The sequence below is a fragment of the Physeter macrocephalus genome, chromosome 20 (assembly GCF_002837175.3).
Source record: "Physeter macrocephalus isolate SW-GA chromosome 20, ASM283717v5, whole genome shotgun sequence".
In the NCBI taxonomy this organism is placed as follows: domain Eukaryota; kingdom Metazoa; phylum Chordata; class Mammalia; order Artiodactyla; family Physeteridae; genus Physeter; species Physeter macrocephalus.
Genome location: NC_041233.1, coordinates 16,346,214 through 16,371,604, shown reverse-complemented (window position 1 = coordinate 16,371,604; position 25,391 = coordinate 16,346,214). Strand labels below are relative to the sequence as shown.

The 25,391-nt window shown below is 37.8% G+C and overlaps 1 protein-coding gene across 5 annotated transcripts in view; it reads right to left on the bottom strand.

Annotated features, from left to right (window-relative positions):
* Positions 1 to 2,821: 2,821 nt before the first annotated feature.
* Positions 2,822 to 25,391, bottom strand: part of REEP3 (receptor accessory protein 3) — a 98,734-nt gene continuing 76,164 nt past the window's right edge. For 2 of the 5 annotated variants that reach the window (XM_024115691.3, XM_007105123.4), the window contains 6 exons: positions 23,986 to 24,062; positions 21,461 to 21,581; positions 21,174 to 21,287; positions 12,214 to 12,361; positions 4,926 to 5,071; positions 4,101 to 4,246 (listed from right to left, as the gene is read on the bottom strand). In XM_024115691.3, the coding sequence (XP_023971459.1) occupies positions 4,190 to 4,246; positions 4,926 to 5,071; positions 12,214 to 12,361; positions 21,174 to 21,287; positions 21,461 to 21,581; positions 23,986 to 24,053 (654 nt within the window). In that variant the 5' untranslated portion in view covers positions 24,054 to 24,062 and the 3' untranslated portion in view covers positions 4,101 to 4,189. Of the gene's footprint in view, positions 4,247 to 4,925; positions 5,072 to 6,487; positions 8,340 to 12,213; positions 12,362 to 21,173; positions 21,288 to 21,460; positions 21,582 to 23,985; positions 24,063 to 25,391 lie in introns of those variants that run through there. The other 3 variants (XM_024115689.1, XM_024115690.2, XM_028482036.2) reach the window with 3 other exon arrangements.

The window sequence follows — 25,391 nt, the reverse complement described above, 5'->3', positions numbered from 1 at the left end:
TTTTATTATTTATTTTTGGCTGTGTTGGTCTTTGTTGCTGCGCGCGGGCTTTCTCTAGTTGTGGTGAGCGGGGGCTACTCTTCATTGCGGTGCACGGGCTTCTCATCGTGGTGGCTTCACTTGTTACACAGCACGGGCTCTCGGCACGGGCTTCAGTAGTTGTGGAACATGGGCTCAATAGTTGTGGATCGCGGGCTCTAGAGTGCAGGCTCAGTAGTTGTGGCGCACGGGCTTAGTTGCTCTGTGGCATGTGGGATCTTCCTGGATCAGGGCTCGAACCTGTGTCCCCTGCATTGGGAGGCGGATTCTTAACCACTGTGCCACCAGGGAAGGCCCTCTATTTTATGTATAGTAGTTTGTATCTGTTAATCCCATACTCCTAATGTATACCCCACCCCTTTCCCCTTTGGTAACCATAAGTTTGTTTTCTATGTCTCTGAGTCTGTTTCTGTTTTGTATATAGATTCATTTGTATTATTTTTTAGAACCCACATATGAGTGATATCATATAGTATTTGTCTTTCTCGGACTTACTTCACTTAGGGTGATATTCTCTAGGTCCACCCATGTTGTTGCAAATGGCAATATTTCAAAGAATGTACATGATTTTTATAATTTGCTCTACGATTTTTATCTTAAGTGTGTACCTATGGTGTCTACTATGTAATCAAGAGACACTCAGTAATAAATAATATCATTTCATGGAACCTAACATATATATTCCGACACAGGAAAAAAATACAAGTTACCACTAATAAAATGAGTTTATTTTATATTAAAGTTTTCAAAAACCACACTTGTAAAATTACCACCATACTAGGCCTAAAGATAGCCTTTACAAAGGGATTAAAAATTGCAAAACTGCTTTCTCTTAACTACTAAAGTACATAGATTTAAAAGGTGTTAGAAGAGAAAACGTTAATTCATGGTCAATGTTTAAAGAGTTAAAATACATTATATCTGTAGAAAACTACTACAAGATTAAATCTTAAAAATATTAAGAGAATAAACTCTGTACTTTCCTTTCAGAAAGCTTTACTCTTAAGTGATGTTTACTGAGAAACATACACTGCATACCACAATAACGATCTTTTCAAAATTTACCTAACTGCTTTGCAAATGGATCAACTTAAACAGAAAAAAACATAGGAAATTCCTTTTCAATACATATTAACTTCTTATTTTTCCTGATAAAAGAAAATCAAAATAAACATTTAGTTCATTCCAATTAAAAATACAAATTACTAATATTTAACAGTTGTATTATTTTTAATAACACAAAAGTTCAAGCATTCCAGAGTACAAACTGTGTTACTTAAAAAGAAAGAAAGAAAAACATTTATCTAACCAATGTTTTACAGAAATTTGGAATATTTACATATCATATAACACTGTAGAAATCTTTGGTGGTGACATATGGATTAAGTTCCCTGAAAACACTTTAATAATTTTGTTCCATCAATCTGTGTAGTCAAGTATTTATAATTGGTAATGCTGGCAGCATCATTTTCTACCCAATTCCACATACATATAGGGAAGTGTGTGGAGGGAATCTTATGCAGGGTCTATGGGGGTTTACATAATTAATTCCTTAGCAATAAGGCTTATTTCTGGCCCATTTTTATACCAGAAAGAATATGGTGAACTAAAGAATAGATCAATTGGTACTTCCAAACAAACCCTGGAAATAGTTAATATTATGAACAAGTTGAATGACTATATAATAAAATAAAACACCAACTACAATTTCTGGATAAACTTTAACAGCTACCAAAACAGTGCCCTAAAGGCTCGTGCAGCATCCAATGCCCAACCGCCAAGTGGTAAGCAATGGGGGAAGCAAGGCACTGTGCTCTAGGGATTAACATACCTCTTTTAAAAGCATTAGACTTAAAAGCAGAAAAACAAAAAATGACCTGTTCCACCTTAAAAGAAACAAAAATTGATGTTTATTATACAAAATTCAAAAGAAAGCATGCTAAAACACACATAAAAGAAAAGAAGCAAATTTAAGAAATGTAAGAAAAGGAAAGAAAGGAAATCATAGAACAGCAAAGTGACACTGACTGTATATAGGGATATAACAAACACATCAGAGGAAGCATTGTTAAGTGTAAAGAGATACAATTAAACAGAAGGACTTGCATTATCTCTTTGAAACTAGTGTTGTCCTCCATTAAACGTTTTGATTCTAGAAGTGTAGAGGGATAGATAATTCCTTCAACTTAGGACAGTATTCATGAGTTTACTATAATTAAAGAATAGGTTTAATACTGAAATTGGACTTGAAAAAAAATACAGTGGTGCAAATCAGCCCCCAAAGGTAATGTTTTTGATACAAAGTCACTTACATGACCTTGTCAGGCAATTTGAGATGACATTGCCTTTGTGTAGGAAAGATAAGCATGGCACAGGTAGCATTTATACTGGGAAGTCTAGTACTAGGCAAAATAAATAAAACTCTCTTCCAAGAGTTTATAACCAGAATTCATTGAAATTTTGAACACAAAGAGTCTTTCCAGAAACGAAGAGGCTAAAAAGTAGTCAAGGTAAAATAGATGAAGACATTCATGGAATTAAACTTTGGGGGAAAATAAGTTGAATGAAGTTTTAGTCGGTGGTACTTATCAAGAATGTGAGATAATCTAGAAGACATTTTAAGACTTGTATCAAGAGAAATGTATGAATTACATTAAGGTACTCCTGAGTAAACATTCTGTTCTCTACCAACACTCTGAGTAGGTCCTGAATATACATTGCCAGCTGGCTTCATTTCTTAGAAGGTAGAAAGGTCAAAGATCTTATGACTCTCTCTCACTGCTTTTTCTTTTGGACAAACAGAAAAATCAAGTAAATTATCTGAACAAGTATGATCCTACAAATTTGATTACTGATCACTAAAACCATCATCAGAAATATATTAGAGTTCATAATGCATAGTTACCTATGCCACCTAAAAAACCTCAAAGTTCAGTAACTCAAATTCTCTTGGTTTAAAAAAAATGGTATTTTTCTAAAATCTATTCTAATAACTTCTAATATGTAAGATTAACAACATTTGTATTTTGCATCGGCAGATATCTTCAGGAAATTATCTCAGCCAGAAGTGAAGTGATTCAAATGGTTCTAGTCAATGTCAGATTTATAAATCAGCAGCTCGTATCAGTGCCAAGCTTGTGACTGGATTGGCTGTTGGTTAATTTCATGAATTAGAAGATACCTCAGTGCTATACTGGTCTCTGACTCCATTTCACAAAAGCTACCACTTTTAAAAGCTGAAAACATAACCAGTGTTAACAAAAACATGCTAAGTTCAACTACACTATAGAGCTAAATATGGGAAGCTGGTGAATTTTAAAATAACTTCTTATCTGTAAAGAAGATAAGTAAAAATAGTTAAAATTGAAAAATAAGCTCTGGTTTTTATTATTAAAATTAAATGAATATAACTAATGAAACCCACAGGAAAAGAGATGATGTAATTCAAGGCATAAATTTGACATGCCAGAATATGACAAATAACAATAAACACAGTGTTAATAAAACTGAAAATAAATGTACAGTTGTAAAATAAGTAAACAATTTTCAAGTGTGCAAAACTAGTCAGGAATGAAAGTGCTATGTAGATACCTGGTTTTCAAACATTTGCCTTGAAAACTTTCAGGTGATGGTGGAAAAACTAGAAAGTATTGACAAAGTAAAAATTTGAAGAATATAAAGCATAGTTTATCTTACATTATACCCTTGTTCTATCACTGCTGGATCAGAGGCCTATTTAATTATTATCCTCATGTAATAGAGAGGATAGTAACAGAAATACAGGTAAACACAATACAATATCACAAAGTCTGGTGTATCTTGAACCATAAAAAGACTCTTTTCAAGTATACTGTGGGTTTGTGTTTCACTTTACATCCCAGGCACTCAGTGTTCTGAAGAATGTGACAATAGATAACACAGTATTCTATTATTTCTGATATATCTATCTATCAATTTTTGCATAACTACCTTTAGTAGTCAAGATTTGGAAGTAATTGTTAAAGAAATAAAAACTATTTAAATAGATGAAAGTAAACCCTATCACCACCACAATTTAAAGAATTAATGTATAAATCCTGAATATACGATGTTAGAAAAAAAAGTTGATGTATTAGCATAATTTGTCTTGGGATACTTGACATGTACATGACTAAAAATAAACTTGTGGTCTCTTCTTCACTTTGTATTTCAGTGACCCATACCGCACCTGAAGAGAGAAATGTGTTATTATTATGACTTAGGCTTTGAAATAAGACAGGACTTAATAGCTCATAATCACAGTAATAATTTTTTAACTTTTCTGATATAAAGAATCAATTATGCGCTAAGTGTGTATTCAAAAGACAGCACTACCTATATACTCCAAAATGTAGTTGGCATTATGTTGCATATATGCACAGATTATTATCACTAATAAAAAATGAAAACATTAACTGTTATTATTTATGCTTTGCTGGGTACATGTCAATGAACATTGAGGTCATTCGCTGAAATCCTCCACTGCTTTCTGGGCACAAAGACAATATATTATTATGGATAGACTTTTACTATTTAATCCTTATTTAGAGTTGGTTCAAAACAAAACTACATACTTAACACTGTTAGCTGTTTTTTTTTGCATATACGTAGGGCTGGCGATGGGTACTCACATCAACCGTATGATTTTGCTATGTGAGAATACCATTTTCTACTTATAGTGGAAGACTAGGAATTTGCCATTTTCTAAATTTCCTGAGATCCTAATCCATCTGATCTGAATAAAGAATTTTAAATATAGCTGGTGCTCTGTTATTCCAATCCTTCATTTATGGATACCCTAAATGCTAATGCAGCAGGGAAATCCCTTAATAGTAATCATTGGGAAAACAACTCTACACCTGACTAACCTCTTTTCGGCCTTTCACGGTTTTCACAGATTTCATGCTTTGTGATCTTCGTAGCCCTTTGTGTGTTAACATCTCATCATCTGAATATGGCCCATCCGCTTCTTCATCTGTTTTCTCATCTCCATCTCTCAGAGGAATTCCATCACCTAGATGAGTTGTCAAAACCAGTATGTTTTGGTAAAAGGATGCCAGCCAGCACCGCCTCTTCACCCTGTCTATTGGCAGTTCTCTGCATGGTCTGCATTCGCCAGCTTGCTCTTCTCCCTGTCTCATCTGGAAGGCGTTCCCTGCCCTTTACCATCAATCTTTGTGCCTTGCACTATTCTAGAGGAGACTCATAACTCATTTCTTCCAGGAAGTTTTCCCTGGCCATTCCTATTTTTACTATGCATTTTTCAGAATAATTAAAAATACTTTATTTTTTAGTAGGTCAAAAATCAAAGGATACACAGTGAAAAGTCTCTTCCTGCCCTTTCTCCTTTTTGTGAACTCTTTAAAAAAAAAATATATATATATATATTTATTTATTTGGCTGCACCAGGTCTTAGTTGCAGCATGCAGGATCTTTAGTTGTGGCATGTGGGATCTAGTTCCCTGACCAGGGGTTGAAACCGGGCCCCCTGCATTGGTAGCAAAGTCTTAACCACTGGACCACCTGGGAAGTCCCCTTTTTGTGAATTCTAAGCAACCTAAGCAACAGTGTGTTTTGGTCTGTTATTTGTACCTTTGACTTTAATTAGGAACTCAGGGTCCTTCTCACCCCCCATCATGTGGAACCTTTTGTCAAGACCAGAAATAGTAGAGTGAACTTAAGGAGTCATATAAGACCCAAAGGGGATAGAACTTTGGGCAAGATAATTCACTGGGGGCAGGTGATGGAGAAGTTAAAACAACACTGTTGCAGCTGCTAAGATAAAACCCAGCCAGACAGGCTACAGTAATTAGAAACACCACAGGCTATGATGACTGATGTTAGTCAAAGAAAACAGCCAGCATCAGGAGGGTCAGGAAGAGATGGATCCTGTGGGTGTGCTAACAGGCTGCTATGTGTAGCAACGAAGACTTACCATTGGCCAATATGCAAACATCCAGGCAGTGAGGCTGGTTACTGTCAGGAAATCTGAGAGCACCCTGAGGCTGGGACTCAGGGACAAGAACACTCCCATTCCTGAAGCAGTGGTGCTCAAACTTTATTAGAGTTTATTAGCACTAACTTATTAGCACACATTAGAGTCACCTGGAGAATTTACGGATCCACACATTGCTGGGCCTGGGGTGGGGCTGAGAATCTACATTCCTAGCAAGTTCCCAGGTGATGCTTATGCTACTGGTCCCGGGCCCACACTTTTGAGAACTACTGCCTGGATGGTGCAAGAGAGGGGCTCAAGTCTAAGGCAACTGGAGTACTAGGTAGGTTATAAAGACAGGGGTGAGGGACTTCCCTGGCGGTCCAGTGGTTAGAACTCTGTATTTTCACTGCCGAGGGCCCGGGTTCCATCCCTGGCTTGGGAACTAAGATCCCATAAGCTGCAGGGAGTGGCCAAAAAAAAAAAAAAAAAGACGGGTGAGGTTACAAGGCCCCATACGTTTCAAATTCTCCTTCAATAAAGGTAAGGATCATAGATACCTTCTTCAGATGAGAAAAAAGTAGCAGGTTTTCCAGGCTCAGGAGGGGGCAAGAGATGGACTTCTTACATGTGAAGAAAAGTATACTGAATAATTTTTTATTGATCTGCTCTCATAGGACATGAATAACTTGAGCATCACCAAGCAAACCATGAAGAGTTATAATTAAGCTTCTTCGTCTCTGATGGGAACATACTGTATAGCACAGGGAACTCTACCTAATGCACTGTGGTAACCTAAATGGGAGGGAAGTCCAAAAGGGAGGGGATATCTGTCTGTGTATAGCCGATTCATTTTGATTTTGTTGTGCAGTGGAGGCTAACATAACATTGTAAAGCAACCATACTCCAATAGAGATTAATTAAAAAAAAAGCTTCCTGGTCTCATAATAAGATAAACATCTTTAATGATATATTAAGGAAGTACAGTTTCATGCTGCCAGACTTCTAGGCTAGAAATCAGGAAGGATTTGGAAGTAGAATCAGTCATTACATAGGTCAAGATTCTTTGCTTTCCTGCAGCAGTCGGAGGAAGTTTGTTCTAGGTAGACATGACAGCATGTGCAAAGGCCCCGGGGCACTAGGAAGCATAACTGTGTGGAAGAGCTGTGAGGAGGTCAGTGTGGCCAGGGGAGGGAATGGGGTCAGTAGTCCTGGGAAAACCCTCTTGGTGCAATATTAAGTGGAAAAAAATGTACGTATAGAAACAAAGTGTTGAAAAACGTAAAAATGAAACCATTGTATCTGCTGGAAGTGGGCTTTTAAGTGATTTTAAATTTCTTAATTTTTCCTTTTTTAAAAAAAGTTGCCAAATTTTTATTTAAAAAATTGTATTACTTCTATAAATGGGGAATATAAATCAGAAAAAATATTTTTAGATTGCCATTTGTAGATTTTTCTCTATTGCTGTTGCTTATATAATACCCCTAATCCCAATATAATAAAACTAAGGTAAAACACAGAATAAGGAATCAAGGAAAGAATCAGAAAGGAAGCAACTGTGATCAAAAAGTTCTCTAAGGCCACAGATGAAGCATAAGGCTACATTTCAACAAACACGGCCCTTGCTATTTCAATTGCCTCTCACTTTATGTGATCAGGAATTGGAATTGCATTCAAAACGATAATTATATATACATCTTATTCTTTGTTTCCTAATTTCAACTAAAAAAAAATCTTAGTTTTCTAAATATTGTTTCAGGACAAGTGATGGATTGATTTGCTATTCCACAAGTATTGATATTTTAAAAATATTACTATGTGTGAGGCAGTGTACTAAATTATGGGGTATACTATGTTGAAAAACACACAACTGTCTTCTTTTACCCTAAGAAATATATAGTCCAGTAGAGGAGACAGAGTCTAGTGGGCATGACAATACTGTAATAAATGCTGTAAATAGAAGACAAGGACAAGGTGCTACAGGAGCACACAGTAGGGGAAGTGGGTGGTAAGAGAAGACTTCTTGTAGGAGGTGGTGGCCAAGCCGAATCCTGAAAGACTCATGATTCTATACACCGAGCACGTGAAGGAGAGGGATGCCAAGGCTGGGGAGCTAATATACCACACGCTATTGAGCTTGGGCTTCAGAGAACAAGGGGGAGGGGGCACTGAAGCATTTTAATCAGAGGGTGACATGATTAGATTTTGGTTCTCTAAAAGAGTCTTCTTGTACTTTGGAGAATGAATCAGAAGTGGATGAGACTGGAAGCAGGGAGGTTACTGCAGTACAACAGGCCAGAAATGATAAGAGTCCAGGGATTGAGGAGACAGTAGCCAAATTTGGGATCTGTTAGGAGATGAAGTTGACAAGCTTAATTTAGCAAGTTATTAAACTAAACTGCATCAAAAAGAGAGGAGTCAAGTCAAATATCTTCAATAAAATATTCATTTTCTATTCCACTTAAAAACTGGAAAATGAGTATGTATGAAAATTCTGCTGTGAGTAGTAGAAACAGTATTAATCAAAGTTGTCTGAGGATTTTAAAGACTTCGGAGGAGAAGGAAACCCGAGATTATGAGAAAAGTCCGAATCTGGATGCCCTATCTGAACAGGAGCCCGGCTAGTTGGCTGAATGGTTTGCAGGTCTTCCAAGCCCAGGCAAGGGGAAGCTGGTGGGGGTGCTGCTGGCGCCGGCAAAGGTGATGCCAAGGTCAGCTGCTTTCCGTCATCAGTCTAGACTGGGCAAAATCCTCAAAATGGGGCTGTCCATGCACATTCCTGAGGAGGAGTGACTGAGGACCTAAGAATGAGGAGACCGTGTTGCCAGGGGCCTGAGGCCTAAGGCTGCAGCTGTTTGGCTACCTTCGGCCCAGAGCTGTTACCATTTTAGGAAAAGTAGCAGATGCTTTTGCAAACTGACCTGGTTTTATTCATAGCTCGTACATCTTAGAATTGGTATATTTTAAGTACCCCCCTCCCCCCCTTATAATAATAATAGCCAATACTGATCCAGTACTTAGCATGGACCAGACACTGTTCTAAGCAGTTTCCATGTGTTAATGTATTAATGTAAGTGCAGAATCATGGAAAGTTGACTTGGAAGGGGCCTTAGTTATCGTGGTGAAAGGGGCCCTGGATCCATGTGAGGAGAAATGAGTACTTGGCCACTTAACAGCTGTTAAGACCTTGAGTGAGTCTTGCCTCTCTGGGTCTCAGTTTTCCTATCTGGTAAGGTGTTGAGGCGGATGGGAGATGAATACATTTCTATGTGAATGCCAACTCTGAGCCAGTTGAGCTGTCTGGGGCACTGTGTTGAGAGGGATTCAATGGCTGCCATGGGCACGGGAGCAGAGAGGAGGTATGTCACTTATTTGCCATCTTTGACTAAAGCATCTCTAAGGTCACCCCTGCCAAATTGTTTGAATTCATTGTTCCAGCCCAAGTGTCTCACTAAGTGCAGTCTCTTTATAAAGTAAAAAAAGAGTGAGAATTAGGTTAGGAACCTTGGATACTTCATTTCTGTCATTCAGTATGTGGTCTTTGACAAGTAATTTCATCTCCTTAAGTCTCAGTTTATTCATCTACAAAATAAGGATAAAAGTATTTAACCTGCATAGTCATCTTAAGGATTAAATAAATATGTAAAGCATCAAAAACAAGACAAAACAGAAATCTCTTTATGTGCTGGTATATTGAAACTGCATATTGAACCACTTTTAACTAATATGGGAGCAGCAGGTTCTTTGCAGAAAAAATATTTCCACTTATCAGGATGTGGTGTTCTTTCTAAGGAAGTGAACATCATGTTCAAGGTGTCTATTTTCTTACAAAAAAGCATTTGGAGGGAGCTCTTTTTCCCATAGTGACAACATGTGGACTTGAGTAACTTCATCAAAGCAAGACTTCTCTCTATCAGCTAACCTCAAACCACTCAGAGCAAGCCATTACTAGTTTTCAAAAGGGAACCACTTTTCCAAATATTTGAATTTGCTTGTGTTCTGAGCTAACTGTATTGATTACACGAACTATTAGTAAACAGACTTTGCAATATAAATATACTTCCCACACTAAAAAATGTACCAACTTGCTTTTCTCGAGGAAGTTTGGAAGTAAATAAAATAGAAAAAAATTCATGATATAAAAAAATGAATACCTTAATTGTTTTTATTTAAATAATTGGAATACAATTCTTAACCAATTCTAAGGTATAATTATGAATAAACTCCTGATAAAGGGCTCAGATTACTGGTCCAAATCAGCAAAATATATATAGCAGTCCCCATAAACAAAATCAGTATACCTAATTTTTAAAATGCATATTAAGAAAATGCCTATTAGGGACTACTTTTACATTATTAAAGTATTAAGGATGATGGTTCAAGGGTCAAAGTTTCCTCACTCTTAAAGGCATTAGTACCTTAATCACTGGCCAATACTTAATTACTACCTCTTAGATAATAGCCACCAGCTTTTTAAAGTTATTCATTCTGGGGAGAACTTAGAAGAAAGTTCACTATTTTTCCTTTATAAGAAGGGACTGGGCTTCCCTGGTGGCACAGAGGTTGAGAGTCCCCCTGCCGATGCAGGGGACGCGGGTTCGTGCCCCGGTCTGGGAAGATCCCACATGCCGCAGAGCGGCTGGGCCCGTGAGCCATGGCCGCTAAGCCTGTGCGTCCGGGGCCTGTGCTCCGCAACGGGAGAGGCCACAACAGTGAGAGGCCTGCGTACCACAAAAAAAAAAAAAAAAAAAAAAAGAAGGGACTGTTATTTTCTTTCTTTCATTTTTAAAATGAATTAATTCATTTATTTTTGGCTGCGTTGGGTCTTTGTTGATGCACGCGGGCTTTCTCTAGTTGTGGTGCGGGGGCTATTCTTCGTTGTGGTGCGCGGGCTTCTCATTGCAGTGGCTGCTCTTGTTGCGAAGCACGGGCTCTAGGAGCACGGGCTTCAGTAGTTGTGGCACAGGGGCTCAGTAGTTGTGGCTCACGGGCTCTAGAGCGCAGGCCCTGTAGTTGTGGCACACGGGCTTAGTTGCTCCGCAGCGTGTGGGATCTTCCCGGACCAGGGATCGAACACGTGTCCCCTGAATTGGCAGGCAGATTCTTAACCACTGTGCCACCAGGGAAGTCCCTCTTTTTTTTTTTAACATCTTTATTGGAGTATAATTGCTTTACAATGGTGTGTTAGTTGCTGCTGTATAACAAAGTGAATCAGCTATACGTATACATATATCCCCGTATCCCCTCCCTCTTGCGTCTCCCTCCTACCCTCCCAGGTGGTCACAAAGCACCAAGCTGATCTCCCTGTGCTATGCAGCCACTTCCCACTAGCTATCTATTTTACATTTGGTAGTGTATATATGTCAGTGCTACTCTCTCACTTCGGGACTGCTCTTTTCAAATTGGTTTTAATTATAAAGGATGATTTTCAGTCTCCTTCAGAAGAAAACTTCTACTTAAAAAAAAAAAAAAAAAGAAGATCAAGTAGCCCTGTACCTTATGGACCTAAAAATACTTTAATAAGAAATATCCTGAAGATCTTAGTTCTCAGTTGGGCCTTGAACTACAACTTTCTTATATGCGAAAAAAATGACTAAGGGACTATGTCTTCTTGTTTATGTGTATGTTTCTAAGATCACAAAAATTTACTAAAATTTTAGAACGTACCAACTATGACATGCTTATAATTTACATTAGAACAGTTAGTTCTTAGTCTACAATCATAATTTCAACACATTTTTCCATTGGAGTAATCCTATTTTCAAACCCGTCATCTTTTGTCACCTGCTTAAAACTTTTTATCTTATAAGTCAATATCCTTCTTTGTTCACAGCACTTACATTAAAGAGGGTTTAATGATAAAACTCAGATGCCACTACATAGTTTGAGTAGCAAGAGTAGAGATCACAGGTCAGAACTAGCGCTGGTGGTAGAGGGTAACCACATCCACTGCTTCTAAAATTCATGGCAGCACAAGGTGCTACTGCTACTTTCTTACCTGGATTATCTTCAGAGTCAACAAAAAGCAAGCACTAACCTTATTTAGAGAAAATTTAGAGGAGGAGACCTACATACAGTTAAGTGTGAAGCTCAAGAATATAAGCTTAAAAATAAATGTTGTTTACCCAAATTCAGGTAGCGACCAGGTATTATTTTAGTACCCATCTTGACTCAAGATCCCAATTATGAAAGAAAAATACATTAAAACAAAACAAGCACACCTGGTGATTCACCGGAGGCTGGTTTACTTTTCTTTTTTGTTTCTGGGAGAGGTTGGTATGGTCTTTGTCCCACAGGCTCATCACCTTGGATAGCTGTTAGGTCATGCATACTGAAACTTCGTAAACGTTCAGTTATTGCTCCTTGGCTCTATTTAACAGAGAAGTGAAAGATCCAAGAAAAGAAATGCACTTTAAAATACTTAATATGTTTCCATTTAACTTTCCTCCAACATTTTATCATGAAGCTTATTGATTTTAAAATGAAACATTCAGAGAAGTTGAAAGAATTCTACAGTGGATACCCATATATCGTTTATATTTTGCTATATCTGCTTTACCACATATTTACCATCTATCCATCCATCAATCAATTTTTAATGCATTTCAAAGCAAGTTGTAGACATCAGTACATTCCACTCCCAAACATTTCAGCTTTAAATTTAATTCAAGAATGTAAAAAAATGTATAATGAGCTTATCCTCTCTGTAAACTTCATCCATAATATTTCTCTCTCCTAAAAGTAGCACTTTGAGGCTTACGTTTATGAGTCAGAAGAACTTTTTAAAGTAAAAGAGATGCTGTTTTTTTTGTTTGTTTGTTTGTTTTTTTGCGGTACGTGGGCCTCTCACTGTTGTGGCCTCTCCCGCTGCGGAGCACAGGCTCCGGACGCGCAGGCTCAGCGGCCATGGCTCACGTGCCCAGCAGCTCCGCGGCATGTGGGATCTTCCCGGACCGGGGCACGAACCCGTGGTCCCCTGCATCGGCAGGCGGACTCTCAACCACTGTGCCACCAGGGAGCCCAGAGATGCTGTTTTAAAGCTAAGTCAGGAATGGTAATGGCTCTACCTAGAACACAGTAAACAAAATTTAAGAGCCAAAGAATCTTGAGTATGAAACGATATTCGGTTAATGAATTCACCATCTGGCAAAGCATATCTACTAATACACACAATTTGACTTTAAGTCATTTTTAAGCCTTAACAATATGGTAGACATTAGGTACAAGTGGGTATTTAAATTTAACTAAGTTTAAAAATTCATCTCCTTAATTGCACTAGCTACATTTCAAATGCTCAATAGCCACATGTGGCTAGTGCCTATTGTATTGGACAGTGCAGATACAGGACATTCCCATTACTGCAGAAAGTTCAATGCTTTTCATCATTGCACAGCTTTGAAAGGGACATTTCTGAACTTCTCAGACATAACTACATTTCCCCCCAAAGTATAAAGTTTTGTAAAGAGAAAAAAATAATTTCTAAATTTACCCACTTGAAAATTTGCATAGCATACAGATGACTCATTTCTTATTTATAGCTGGATTAAAAATATTCTTCTAAAGGTTTTTTTACACTTATTATTTCTTCTTCTCACACATGTGAATTTATGATTGCCTCTAGTTATAATGTAACTGTAGAAACTCATCCATAATGGTTCATCTCTCAATTACAAAGCCTAGGGCACTACAAACATTCCAACATTACTGCTAACATGTATTTTACACTGAAGAAAAAGGTCTTGTTTCATGAGTCTTGATTTAGCTACTCCGAGTGAGTGATATCCTATTATGTCAAACCCAAACACCATTTTCATACCCCAGTTAAGCTCTGTAATTTCTATGATATTTTTTGAATTATGAAAAAATTATTAAAGGGTCTATATCCTCAATAAAAATAATTGGATTCCACACATCTTTAAACATTCTTGACAAGGTTTAATTCATTATACTCTCTTTTTATCAGATACCATTTGCTTCTTAAATAGAGGATGACAGAAGACTTCAGACACACACTAAAAGGAAGTGACCAGTGCTCACGTGAAACAGATGCCTTGTTTTCTCAGAACTGTCATTTTCTCTATTCCTACCTTTGTATTTCTGTGCCCTCTCTCAGCAATTCTTGACTGTTTGCCTATTGCCAAATGAATAATATACGTCCATGATACCCTCTACTGTAATTCCCAAACCCTCCCACTCAAGAAAGTACATGTCAGCATGCAAATGAGTCAGAGTGCCATTGAATCAGTCTAGCTTTATAGCACCCACAAACTTTGGTATCTTTAATGATTATAATCAACTAATTACTTTGGGTATATCTCACAAATGAACTCACAAATTAATGTTAGTTCTACTGCTGTACTTTATATATTTTGCCTCCAGAGTAAGATTTTAAGAAACTAGAGAGGGACAAATATTTGGCTTCTTCTGTTCTCTGAGTGCACGTGGTATGGGACTGATATTGAGTATGTAATAAGTAAACTAAATACTCTTTTTATGCCTCTTCTTTTTCATTACTCTTGACTGTTGGAAAGTTCTCCATAGGTTGCAGCATGTTTTAATGTAAACACTGGAGTTTATATAGAGAGTTTCAGCACCAAACTACAGGTACAGTCATGGGTATCTACATGGGTAGATTACACCAACCACTAGGAGTCTGCTTCAGGTTTACATTAAAGATGAGCAAGGACCAACCCTGAGTTATCTGGGTGATCTATATACAGTATGGATTTTAATGTAGCTCTTGAGTAACCAACCCTCTATCCCCAAGTATTATCAATCCCCCAAAAAAGCCAGGTACTTTAGACAAAAGCAGAAAGGGGCTCCTTGAAGACCCACGGCACTTCAACAGCCATTATCACTTTGAAAAATCATTTTTTTCCACTGTATATTTTCTAATGGGTCCAGAATAGAAATAATATGGGGAGAGAACTATTGCACTATTGTGAACTTCGAAAATATTACATAGGGCTTCCCTGGTGGCACAGTGGTTGAGAGTCCGCCAGCCGATGCAGGGGATGCGGGTTCGTGCCCCGGTCCGGGAAGATCCCACATGCCGCGGAGCGGCTGGGCCCGTAAGCCATGGCTGCTGAGCCTGCGCGTCCGGAGCCTGTGCTCCGCAGCGGGAGAGGCCACAACAGTGAGAGGACCACGTACAGAAAAAAAAAAAAAAAAAAATTACATAAATTATAAGTATCCAATGTGACCACTTTAAAGGAGAGGTGTCATTATAAAATAATTGCAGCTAAAGGCAGACCTAGCCCTCTAATTTTTATATATTCAGCACAAAAATTCCATTAATAAGGGAATTATGTTTGCAATAAAATGTTAAGTGGAAATACCTACCCTCCACCTTAGAATTCTAAATCATGCAAAATATGGGCACAAGTATGCAGTATGGTTATAGTTAGGGAAAAATATTAAAAAATGAAAACAGTGTGATGTTTAGGCAGATGAGCGATTTTTTTCAAAAATTTCTTCATATTACAAAATTAGTCATAGATGGTATAGTGAAGTTTTCATTGTAACATAGTATACTATAAGAATTTCTGATCCATTTCTTGATTATTTTTCCAATATTTAAACCCCTCACTCCCATAATTAGAAGAAAAATTGTTTTTACATTTTGAGGGCATAAACAGGGAATTATAGTCACTTGTCAATAACAATACAAAAGATACTGAGACTTTGTTTAAATTAATAATGGCTTTTCAGAAACCATTTAGGACAGAAAGCACTGGGATGACATATTCAAAGTTTTGAGAGAAAAAAAGTTTCCAATGTGTATTCACTATCCAGCAAAACTGTCCTTTAAAGAACAAATTCAGACATACAAAGATTTTTAAAAACTAAGAATTTGTCACTAGCAGCCCTCCCCTATAACAAATACTAAAGGAAGTCATTCCAGCTGAAAGGAAAGGACGCTGGACAGTAAATATAATAGAACCCATGTGAACAAATAAAGAGCACTGTAAGGTCATTAAATAGGGAAATATAAAAGAAAATTTTAAAAATGCTTTGTTTATTTTCTTCCATTTGGTTTATACAATATTAAGCTAAAAAGTATTAAAAAAATGAAGACAGGTTCTAGTCTGAGGAGGAAAATACGTGTGGAAAGAGCAGTCTTAGTCAATAAGTTGGAAGGGTGTTACCATCCACAAGGTAATTCTATATCCCAGTCTTTTAGATCCTATTCTCTACAGAATTGTATGTACACTGTCTGTTAAAATTGGTCCTAAAAATCAAAGAGAAGGTAACAGAAAGATTATGATGAGAAAGCAAAAGTCAAAGTAATTAAAAAGCATTCTGTAGAACATTTCACATCATAAGTAGAAGTTTTCCTGCCTTCAGGTAACTCTGAGTTCTTGGGGTTTGAATTTGGATGAGCCCAGAACATCCATTTAAGAAACTAAGAACACTGTAAGGGCTGACTGGGAGGGAGGGCTGGGACCAAATCGAACACATTCAAGCTCTGGAAAGAATCCTTCAGCTGAGAAGCAGCTTCCCGAGCTGGCCTCACACAGAGCTCACTTACATCCAAGGGCACTAGAGAATCTGAATGTCTGCTCAAGTATCCAAGTTTATAGTTGGCATCTGTAAAAAGGGACCCTGCATGTATGACTAATTCGAACTTCTTTATACCCAAACGATTCTGCCTTTGTTTAAATACTTCATATCCTGGTTATATATTACATTAAAGTTACTATATTTTGTGTTAAATAAGGGGAATTTACTGTGCTTATCAGCATCTTTGTATAAAACCTCAACCTATCCTCTTCATGTTTTTAAATTAAGAATTCAAAAACATAATCAGCAATGCTTTATAATCTTACAAGCATACAAACAACCTTTTATGGAACAATTTTTATGATACTGTTCAATAATGAATAGCCATGAAGCTCTATTTCTTGTTGATCTTTGACATACTACATTACAACTGCAGATAGGGTCAGTCCCCAGTTTTTAGGGAAATGGCTTTTCCCTATGGACATTTAACACAATTTGATCAAGCCTAGAATGGAATTGATTGCATTTGCATTAAGTGAAAAATATATTTTAGTGGTTTTAAGATTAAAGCAATATACATTTATTGAAGAATGTTTGTAACAGAGAAAAATATAAAAAAGAAAGATTATTTGTAACCCAGCACCCAAACTACCTATACATATTTATGTATTCGTTTAGCCTTTTCTGACTCATCATACTTTTAGAGCAGGCTTTCTCGACTCCAGCACTAACAACGCTATTTTGGGCTAGATAATTTTGTGCGTGTGTGTGGGGATGCCGTCCTGTGCTTTGTAGGATATTAAGCAGCATCCTTGTCCTCTACCTGAGAGGCCACTGGCAGCAAACCCCTCTAACTTGTGACAACCCCCAACGTCTCCAGACATTGCCAAATGTCCCTTGGAAGGCAAAACTGCCCCCAGTTGAGAACCATTGTTTTAGAGTATAAGGGGTTTTAGAAGTCAGTTTTTACCCCTTCATTTTACGGGTAGGAAAATAAATACAGAGATCAGTGCAGATGACTGCCCCAAATCTCACTGCTAATTAGTGGCAGAATCAGGGCTAAAAAATGCTGACAACTCAACTGCTATAGAATTCAACTTTCATTATAATATTGTGCTTTCCTAGATTGCAGAGAAAAAAATATGATCTTTCTTCTCCATTGTCTAAAGAAGTGCTCCCTTTTTAAATGGATGATACTAAGCAGCTGAATCTCCTCAAATCCTTTCACAAACAGAAAGCCATTAAAACAGACAGCAAGATGTCAGGATTTCTGACCTAATCATCATCATCATTTACAGTCAATAAGATTTCAGAAATTTTAACTTTAATACTCTAATTTCTGTGATAACTGATTTTTTATAATATCTGCCAAAGAATTCACCAAGAAGAGGCTGCCAAAGAAAATCCCAAGAGATGGTTAATACGACTAAAAGTACTTTTCTTCATCTGTCCTTCGTCCGGCAGGAGTGTTGCTCATCTGTACAAAAGCCACCGGCATTTCTCACGTGAAAGCGATGGGATGTTGAACATCCTCAGTAAAATCCTTGAAGCTCCTTCATATGCTTGTGCTTTGCTCAGCCAAAATAAACTTGTACACTGACCTTGGTAACAGATGCCTGGTAATGAGGTCACAGAACTGAGTAACATTTTCAGAAAATTGCTTTACGGTGTAATAAATGTTCTGATTAGATTCCTATTTTCATCTTTAACATGCTCAGGCGGTTCAACCTGGGAAAACTAATCAGGGGTACTGCTGATCTTTAAAGGTCACACTGAGAGTCCAATATTTTTAGCCTGAAAGATATTTTTAACAAACCATATATTGCAAAAAAATGTTTAATAATTCTCAAGTCTTTCTATTAGCTTTCTTGCAGTTTCTCCTTAAACTTGACCTATTTCCTATTTCAGTTTCAATTTACTCTTCGGTATGAAGTGTCTGGTTCAGTGATTCTTCCAACACGCTGCCTTTCTTTGACATCTCCAGAGATGAAACTAATTTCCCCTACTTTAAAATAGGCACAGTAAAACTTGAGGCCAATAGTGTTAACATTATGCTGTGTTCAGCATCCTTAACGACTATTTCTAATGAATAAAATCCAGTATGGGTGACGCCAGCATTCCTGTGCTCATGAGGAGAATGGTGAGGGTTGCCTCATACAGTGAGCTTGATAACAAAAGGATCAGGAGATCACAAACAAAAGAGAGCATTCCAAAGTGAATTCAGATTACAGGATGTGTTTGTTTGTTCTGCAGTGGTAACTTAGATGACTTTTATGATCTCTGTTTCCTGCCTTTGAAGTGGGGAGGTGGTTTTGATTTGTTAAATGTATAAATAAAAACAAACACTGAACAACAAAGAAGCCAGAGAAACATAGGTATAGAATTACTTTTATAGCCTTTCTACAGCAAAGTGTTTCTGTGAGACGATGCTCATTTTTCTTTTATTTTTTATTTTTATTTTTGTCTGTACCGCGAGGCTTGTGGGATCTTAGTTCCCCAACCAGGGATTGAACCCTGGCCCTCGGCAGTGAAAGTGCAGAGTCCTAACCACTGCACCGCCAGGGAATTACCAGATAATGCTTATTTTTATAGTGGAGGGCAAGGGGTAGGCTCTAAGCAACCACAGATGAGGTAAAATTTTCAGTTAGTGAATACAGACATTCAGCTTGACAGTAGTAGCCTGTGAGGGTAAGGACTGTATCTATTTTGTTCATTGCTGCATCCCAAGCACCTACCATATGGTAGGCATTAAATACATACATAGGGACTTCCCTGGAAGTCCAATGGGTAAGACTCCGGCTCCCAATGCAGGGGGCCTGGGTTCGATCCTTGGTCAGGGAGCTAGATCCCACATGCTGCAACTAAGACCGGGTGCAGCCAAAATAAATAAATAAACAAACAAACGAATAAATAAATATTAAAAAACATACATACATATAGATGTTAAATACATTAAATACATACATGTTGAATAAATATATCAGATGTTAAATACTGATGGCAGCAAAGTACGTATAAAATAAAAATAAATGAGAAGGGAACCAGGATAAGATAATCTAGTTGGGGTTTCTGATTCCTCACACAGAGTTTAGAAGTAGTAAGTCAAAATAAAATAAATATCCTACAAAATAGTGACAATATGTAGGGAGGTGTCTCACCGAGTACACAGGATTATAAACTATATTTAAGTGTTAAAGTGAAGAGAGCAGGGACTTCCCTAGTGGTGCAGTGGTTAAGAATCCGCCTGCCAAAGCAGGGGACGTGGGTTCGCACCCTGGTCCAGGAAGATCCCACATGCTGGGGGTGGGCGGGGCAACTAGGCCTGTGCACCACAGTTACTGAGCCTGTGCACTATAGCCTGCGAGCCACAACTACTGAGCCCGCGTGCCACAATTACTGAAGCCGGCACACCTAGAGCCTGTGCTCCACGACAAGAGAAGCCACCGCGATGAGAAGTCCACGTACCGCAAAGAAGAGCAGCCCCAGCTCGCCCACCGCAACTAGAGAAAGCCTGCGCGCAGCAACGAAGAACCAATGCAGCCAAGTAAAGAAAAAAAAAAAAAAAAAAGTAAAGAGGGCAAATGGGATTTGTGTGCTTCTATGTTTCCTAAAACAATGTTCTAAAATGTCTATATTTTCTAAGCAATTTTTGATGTCGAAAGTTAATTTTTAGTTTTTGCCATTGAATCATGTTGAATGTTGCTTTTAAGTATGGAAAACTCAGAAAGCATCTTCTTTGGGGTGTAAATAAATACATGTACTTCATTTGTAAAGTTAAATAATGCTAAATTTTGTAACAAAAGAAAGCAAGAAGCCCTCGGTCCCCTTCTCTCCATCCCCCTGCAGGCAACCACTTTAAAACCTCTACTTTCATATACAGCAGATGAGGACTTTAGTTCTCTTCCACCTCATTTTCTCCTCCTCACCATCCTCCCAATGGAGAAGTAAATCACCGATGGTTACTTAGAAAGTCACACTGAGCACTTTCTGGATCTGAAACCTATTTTCCTTCCATATACTACACACCAAAACCAATTATGCTATGGTATTTAAAATAAACCACACTAATTACTACATGCAAAGAAATCCAAAAGCCATAATGCGAATTTTCACAGAAGGCATTCCTTTGATAATTTGGCTTGCAAAACACAACACATGACATTAGTAATTGGCTAAGTAAAATCTTAAGTTTTAAGAACAGAAATTTTTCATGCCTTATTTTGAATAATCAGTTACCTCAAACTGGTTGAAGTATGGGTGCAGAAGTAAGCCAGAAATCCTACCAAGATATTGCCATGGAGAGAGAGAGAGAGGGAAAAAACACCAAAGACAGAGAAAGAAAGAATGGTCATCTTTACTAAAGGTGATTTACTCAAAACTCTTTTAAGGTTATAAAGTAGGAAAATTATGACAAAATGACATTTTCCAGTATGTTTTACTTACTAACTAGCTCTCATTTTGTCATCAATTAAGAGTTTCAAAATATCCAACAATTATAGAAAACACGTTAAAATGCCTTTAAAATAATCTACTTGTTTTTTTTTCTAGTATTACAGAAATAAACAGAAGGTAAATTTGTGCCAAAATTTTATAATGATCTGAAGTAAAAAGCCATCCTACTTTATTCATTGACAATGCAACACTGGATTAAAAAAAAAAAAGGTAAATAAAAAATTACCTTCACTGCTGCAGTGACAGCAGCAGTAGCTGCTAAATTTAAACCTTGCCGCCCAAAGTTTACCATAGTCTCATAGCCTCGTTCCTTTGCTTGTACAATATAATCATCAATCTCCTGGAAAAAAAATCAAACCCATAAATATTAATTTTATTTAAAAAGAGTGTCAAGAAGCTGAAAACTGGGACTTCTCCCCCTTAACATAATAGTTTCACTCATTTTATAGCATATAGCATGTGATGATATACATTTCTAACAAGTGATTTGTGGAAATAATCTGTATATCTTACCCTTTCCTTTGAAGAAAGTAGTGGATGAAGGAATTTTCTATATATTAAACTTGCTCCTTTGGTGTAGGGAGAGAGCAGCCATATGACAAAAGCAATCTTAAGCTCATAGTACAGAGGGAACCTAACGAGAAAAAATTAGAAAAAAACGCCAGTGAAAATAAAGTGCAGACCATGAGGAAATCGCAAAAAAAACTTTTTACAAAGTTCAGTCACTGGGTTAAGTTTTCACATGTAAAAAGTTGTGATCAGGGAAACAACCATGTTTGAATTGACAAAATCTCATTAACTATACAGATCAGAGCAACCTGACCCCCGGAGTGATTCACACCTTCTAGTACAAGATTGCTCCGTTTAGACAAGCACAGCCAAGCTGCCAAACTGACTGTGGCAGTTCAGAGAGGGCATTAATAGCATTTATAACCAGTATAGTAAGGTACACCCACCCTGTCTGCAGAGCGTAGCTGTCATGGCATTACCTGGACACACCTCCAAGCATCAAGAGTCACCTTTATAAGCGCCAAGTGTACAGTGTTACCCCATATACACATCTCCTTCCCTTAGAACTCCCAGAAAAGGTACCCTCCAATTTCATTTGGCCAGAACTACAGCACTTGACAGACCTAAACTGTTCACTTGAAAAGAGAATGGAATTGCCATGTGGTAACCTGGGAATTAGGGTAATATACCCATGCCCCTTCCCACTTGATTTTTCAGTGCCTTCTCGGTAGGCTGAATACACTTCCTCAAGCAATGACCATGGCTTTAGCCATGTGACCTGCTTTGGGCAACAGAATGTGAGTGTGACATATGTCACATGCAAGGAGACACTTTAAATGCCCTTTGACTCCCTCACCTCAACATCCCCAACCTCTTGCTTTCAACTTTTGCTTTTTGCCACGAGAACAGCTGCTTCTTCAGCCTTGGTCCTTGAACAAGAAGACACTTAAAACTGAGCTGAGCCCAGCAAAGTTGCAGCCAACCATTTGTCCTCATATAGCTTGAGCAAGAAATGAATGTTTGTTTTTCTAACCCATCGTGCTTTTAGGGTTGTTTGTTGCCACAGCAAAAGTTAACTAATACATCATGAGGGGACCAGCATCTTGTGGTACATGAAGTACTAAGATACATGATAAAAAAAAATCTGGGCTCTTCTGATGAGACAGATGGCCAGGGGCCAGTGAGCAATGACTCTTGTGTAGTCTACAAAGGGTCTCTGCACAGTGCAGTTACAGAGGAGTTTCTGGACTATCATTGCTCGTGGTAAGCTTTTTCTAGGTTGTTTACTTTTTAATAGTGTATATATGCTACATCTGCAATCAGGAAAAAAAAATAGAAGTCTTTAAAGAGAGAGCATTGAAATTTAAGAGACCTAGCATGGCTTGGAATCTGTGTTCTGCCACTCAAAAACAAACAAACAAACAAACAACCCTCCCCAAACCCCTACACCAAAACATAACAGGTAAGTAAATGAGCTGTGGGACAGAGGGAGGAAGAGAAAGATCGATGCAGATACAGAGAAGATGATAAATAAAGGCAGGTTGTTAAGAACATTTAAGTCTGATGACTTCTGTTTTTTCCTAGCAATCCAATGTGACCTAGTGTGCTATGAGAATATGATGAGAATAGCAAAGTCAGAAAGACAATTTAAGCAGAGAACAGTTAAATGTTGGAAACAGATACAGGAGGGAATGGAAGTAGCCACTGACCAAAAGCAAGTAAAAGGAATGGTGACTTTCAAACTAATACCAATATGAGCAGCTGATTGATTTTTTTCAGCTCAACTGGTAGCCTGGGTAAAGAAGCAAAGAAAAGCAATTGTTGGGCTAATTTAGGATGAAGGTTTGTGCAGCAAAGGCGGTTGAAGATAGTGGCAAGGTAGTAAAAGTTTAAAGAGTTTGAAAGGAGGATTTCTCCAAGTGATGGAAAGGTGTAGATGGAAGTACACTACTGAAATACAGCACAAGGAGATTCAAGTTGTTCCGTTAAGTATTGCTCCTCAGTAAAATGTTAAATCCTTGAGGATATAAACATGCTTTAGTTTTGCCCCATGCTGTTTGGAATAGAGCAGTCAAGGAGTTGGTGTTGGGGGGTGTTTCTGTGTGGATTTGACGTCATCCAGTTTGAATGTTTGTAGATGAGACTTTTAAGGATGGGGAGGGAGCGCTAAAACCAGATGCTGCGGGCCTCAAAAGAGGAGTCGTTTAGGAAGTAGTCAAGAAAAAATAGTCTGAAGTCATCAGTGTGGAAAAAAGATAATGACAACCAAGTTTTCTCTATTCCAAGGTAGTGGGAGGTGTGTGGGAGATGGGCAGGGAGGGGGCATGTGGGGAGGATGGGCTGCCTTCATCTGGGGGATTTCATAAGGAAAGTAATGTTCTTGTGGGGAAACCAGATGAAGAAAATGATACAATGGATAATTAGGTAGATTGATCAAATTCACTCAGTTAACAGCCAGAGCAGGATAAGAACTCAGGACACCTGATAAAGAGTCTATAGTCTGGCCTTTTGTCAACACTAGAACTTACCAAGCAACTGTCTGATCTGCTACTGTTTCAATCACAGTATAGAGAGCAAAGACAATCCAGTACATCATCCATCGAACCTGGAAACAATAAAAATACATATGAAATAACAGACCAAAGTTATTTGCAACTCTGAAAAACTGTATATACCATATATAGTATGTTGGATTAAATGCAGAAGGCGATGGTTTAATTCTCAACAGGTTTTATGCCTGAGTTCCTCACATCACTACATCAGTAGTCTTGGGATATAAGAATCAAAGAATAACAAATCTCTAGGCTTGATACAATATAATGTAGGAACCGAAATGAGAGAATTGAAAAAATAGGACATGTTTTTCTTAACTGGAGGAAAATTCTTTAAAAGATCTTATCTACATGCTCCCTTATGAAGATTACTAGCTATTTAATTATTATACAAATCATATAGTATATGATATGACCACATTGAATCTTTATTAGTCTTTTAAATTTTGCATTCCTTATTTCTCAATATATAGAAACTATTCGGAAACCAAAGAACAATCCTGGGTTTGTTACATCCATAATGCTAGTCACCCACTTTGAAAGTCTAAGGTTAGTGTCTTCTTCCTCTTGCCCTAAATATAAGCCTGTAATCTTTCACGTATCCTTTTCCTTCTACTCCAATACCACAAGAGTAGTTGCAATAGACCAAATGTTTGTGTCCCCTCAAAATTCATATGCTGAAATCTTAACCCTGAATGTGTACTAGAAGGTGGGGCCTTTGGGAGGTTTTTAGGTCATGAGGGTAGTGTCCTCATGAATGTGAATGGTGTCCTTATAAAAGAGACCCCAGAGAGCTCTCTCTGCTCTTCCACCATGTGAGGACATAGCAAGAAGATGGCCATCATAAACCGGGAAGTGGGCCCTCACCAGACATGGGGTCTGCTGGCACTTTGATCTTGGACTTCTCAGCCTGCTAAACTGTGAGAATAAATTTCTGTTGTTTATAAACCACCTAGATTATGGTATTTTTGTTATAGCAGCCTGAAAGAACTAAGACAGTAGTTCAGGCCATTTTTACCTCTTGCCTGGAATAGAGCATCCTAAAAGGTCCTCAAGACTCTGGTATCTCTGTACCAATCCTTTTCATGGAATGCTGCCATATTAATTTTATCTTGAACTCAATTCTCACAAATGAGTGAGAATATACCTTTCCACCTTCCTAAGCACAGAGACTCTCATCTCTCATGTCGGCTGGATTTTCCTTAAGGGTTAAAATCTCTGCTTTTCAACCTAGGTGTCTATTGATAGATGAACGGATAAAGAAGATGTGGTACATATATACAAAGGAATATTACTCAGCCATAAAAAGAAACAAAATTGAGTTATTTGTAGTGAGGTGGATGGACCCAGAGTCTGTCATACAGAGTGAAGTAAGTCAGAAA